At 45.7% G+C, this 2,109-nt stretch overlaps 1 protein-coding gene across 1 annotated transcript; it reads right to left on the reverse strand. All coding sequences in view use genetic code 11, as the record gives it.

Moving 5' to 3' along the window:
• Positions 1–844: 844 nt before the first annotated feature.
• EGR_10965 (Heat shock cognate protein) lies at positions 845–1,870 on the reverse strand (the record flags this gene model as incomplete). Its single annotated transcript, XM_024500214.1, has 1 exon — positions 845–1,870. One exon carries the CDS (start codon positions 1,868–1,870, stop codon positions 845–847), a length of 1,026 nt encoding a protein of 341 aa, XP_024345374.1.
• Between the last annotated feature and the right edge of the window lie 239 nt (positions 1,871–2,109).

Consider the following 2,109-nt stretch of genomic DNA (forward strand, 5'->3'; position numbering starts at 1 on the left):
TTTGCAAATCTCTCTTGGCGCAGCCATGGTGGGAGTGAAATATCCTTGAGAAATGAACATGAAGTAGAACCACCATGAGCATCAGAAATTCGGAAGAATTTTGCTTGCACCGAAGGATTCATTCGCACTACTTGGCAGTCGCGCAAGCTGGGTTGTAGATGAGAAGTTAAACTGCCAAATAAAGGCTTGTGTTCATTGCCATTGCATACATTTGTGTGGGTCCAACTCACAATAATTATGTGTCACTCTATGGTGTGTAGACCACGTCATTGACATTCTGCTTATCGTCGTGCTGGAAAGGAATGATGTAGCCATAGACACAGTTGTCACCACTATATGCCGCCGTGAGTGACAGTTTGATTGATGTCAGCGTTTTCATCGTAAGACGGTAATTCTATTAAGCCCTTCCTCGTAGAGGCACTAAAAGATGACAGTGGCAAATGCATAACCGGTTGGTTTGGTGTAGACTTCTACTTGGCCTACCCCATTGCAGATATTCCTCTCCCTATCCACAAAATTTGTGATGACGAGCAGTGTGGATCTTGTGCCGTCAGCGAGTGACCCTCGCTCCATTCGTTCATGGAATGTGGAACTGTTTAAAATGAAGTGATCCACATTTCAAGTGCATGACAATGCCTACTACTAAACTCTTTGTGAGCTCATAGGGAAATTCACAGTGAAGTGATTGCTGTAGTCTTCTTTGGGAACCTCGAGAGGCTGCTTTAGGGAAGATGGGGATGGTTCAATGAAGAGCTAAGTGGTTAAATAAAGGCTTTAGTGAATTACTATACACTTATCAGTTAAAATACAAAACGAATAACAATTCACCGTGGGTTATGGTTTATTACTCACATTTAAGTAAGCAGATTTTTAAAATCCGTTGCTTCTCGTTATGTTCCATGATACAAATGCAGGTGTTTGGATGTCCACAGCTGTTTGTATCTCTTTTCACATCTCCACGATCAGAATCGGCACTTCTTTTGATCATGGCAATATCGGTGTACATCTCCTCCAACGTTCTCCGCATTCGTTTATAGTCCTTCCCTTTGGCGTTCTTTTCTGTGTTCGTCCAATTTATCATCTCCTCACACATCCTAATCACTTTTTGTCTATTCTCCTCCAATGTCCTTTGCTTCATCTCCTCGCTCCCCATTTCCTCCTTTATGCTGTAAATGTAGTCCACCAATCCATTCTTCGCTGCCATCCTGTTCCTCTCCTTCTCATCCACCTGCTTGAACTTCTCCGCATCATTCATCATTCGTTCTATCTCCTCCTCCGACAGACCGCCTTTGTAATTGATAGTCGTGATGCTCTTCTGCTTCCTTGACGACTTTTCCACCACTGACACATGGAGAATGCCACTTTCGTCAGTTGTAAATGTCAAGTGGAACTTGATCAAACCATGTAGATCCACTGAAAAATTCGTTGACGGAAAGTCAGCTATAGTGTAGTTGTCGCCTTCCTCCTCACATTCACCCTCGAATATCCTGAACAACGTATCAACACTATCATCTTTGGGGGCTGTGCAAGCCCATTTCTGCTTCATCGGCATTTGTGTGTTACGCACTAACATCTTCTGCATAGTACCGTCTGGAAACTCCATACGCAGTGACATTGGCGCCACTTCCAGCAGCCTCAATTGTTGCATCGACTTCGGCATAGCGCCAGTCAGTTTGGCCGCCAGCAATGTCGCGCCGTACGCCACTGCCTCGTCTGCGTTGACCGACCTATTCAATTGCCTGCCATTGAAGAAGTCCTGCAGCATCGTCTGCACCTTCGGAATACGCGTCGATCCACCCACCAACAATATCTCGTGGATGTCAGTCTTCTTCATCTTCGCAGCACTCAATACCGACTTTACCGCATCCATCGTTCGACGGAAGAGGTCCGAGCACAACCACTCCAATTTGGCTCGAGTGAGGTCCGCACAGAAATCGATGCCCTCAAACAACGATTCGACTTCCACATTCGTGCAGTCAACAGTACTCAGCTTCCTCTTTGCTGTCTCACATGCCTCTCTCAGACGGCTAATGGCTTTTGTGCTGGTTGTCAAGTCCCTTCCCTCGTGCCCACGTTTGAACTCCTCCACAAAGTAATCCAACAGTCGGG

This window comes from Echinococcus granulosus (genome assembly GCF_000524195.1).
Source record: "Echinococcus granulosus chromosome Unknown EG_S00314, whole genome shotgun sequence".
Taxonomy (NCBI): Eukaryota; Metazoa; Platyhelminthes; class Cestoda; order Cyclophyllidea; family Taeniidae; genus Echinococcus; species Echinococcus granulosus.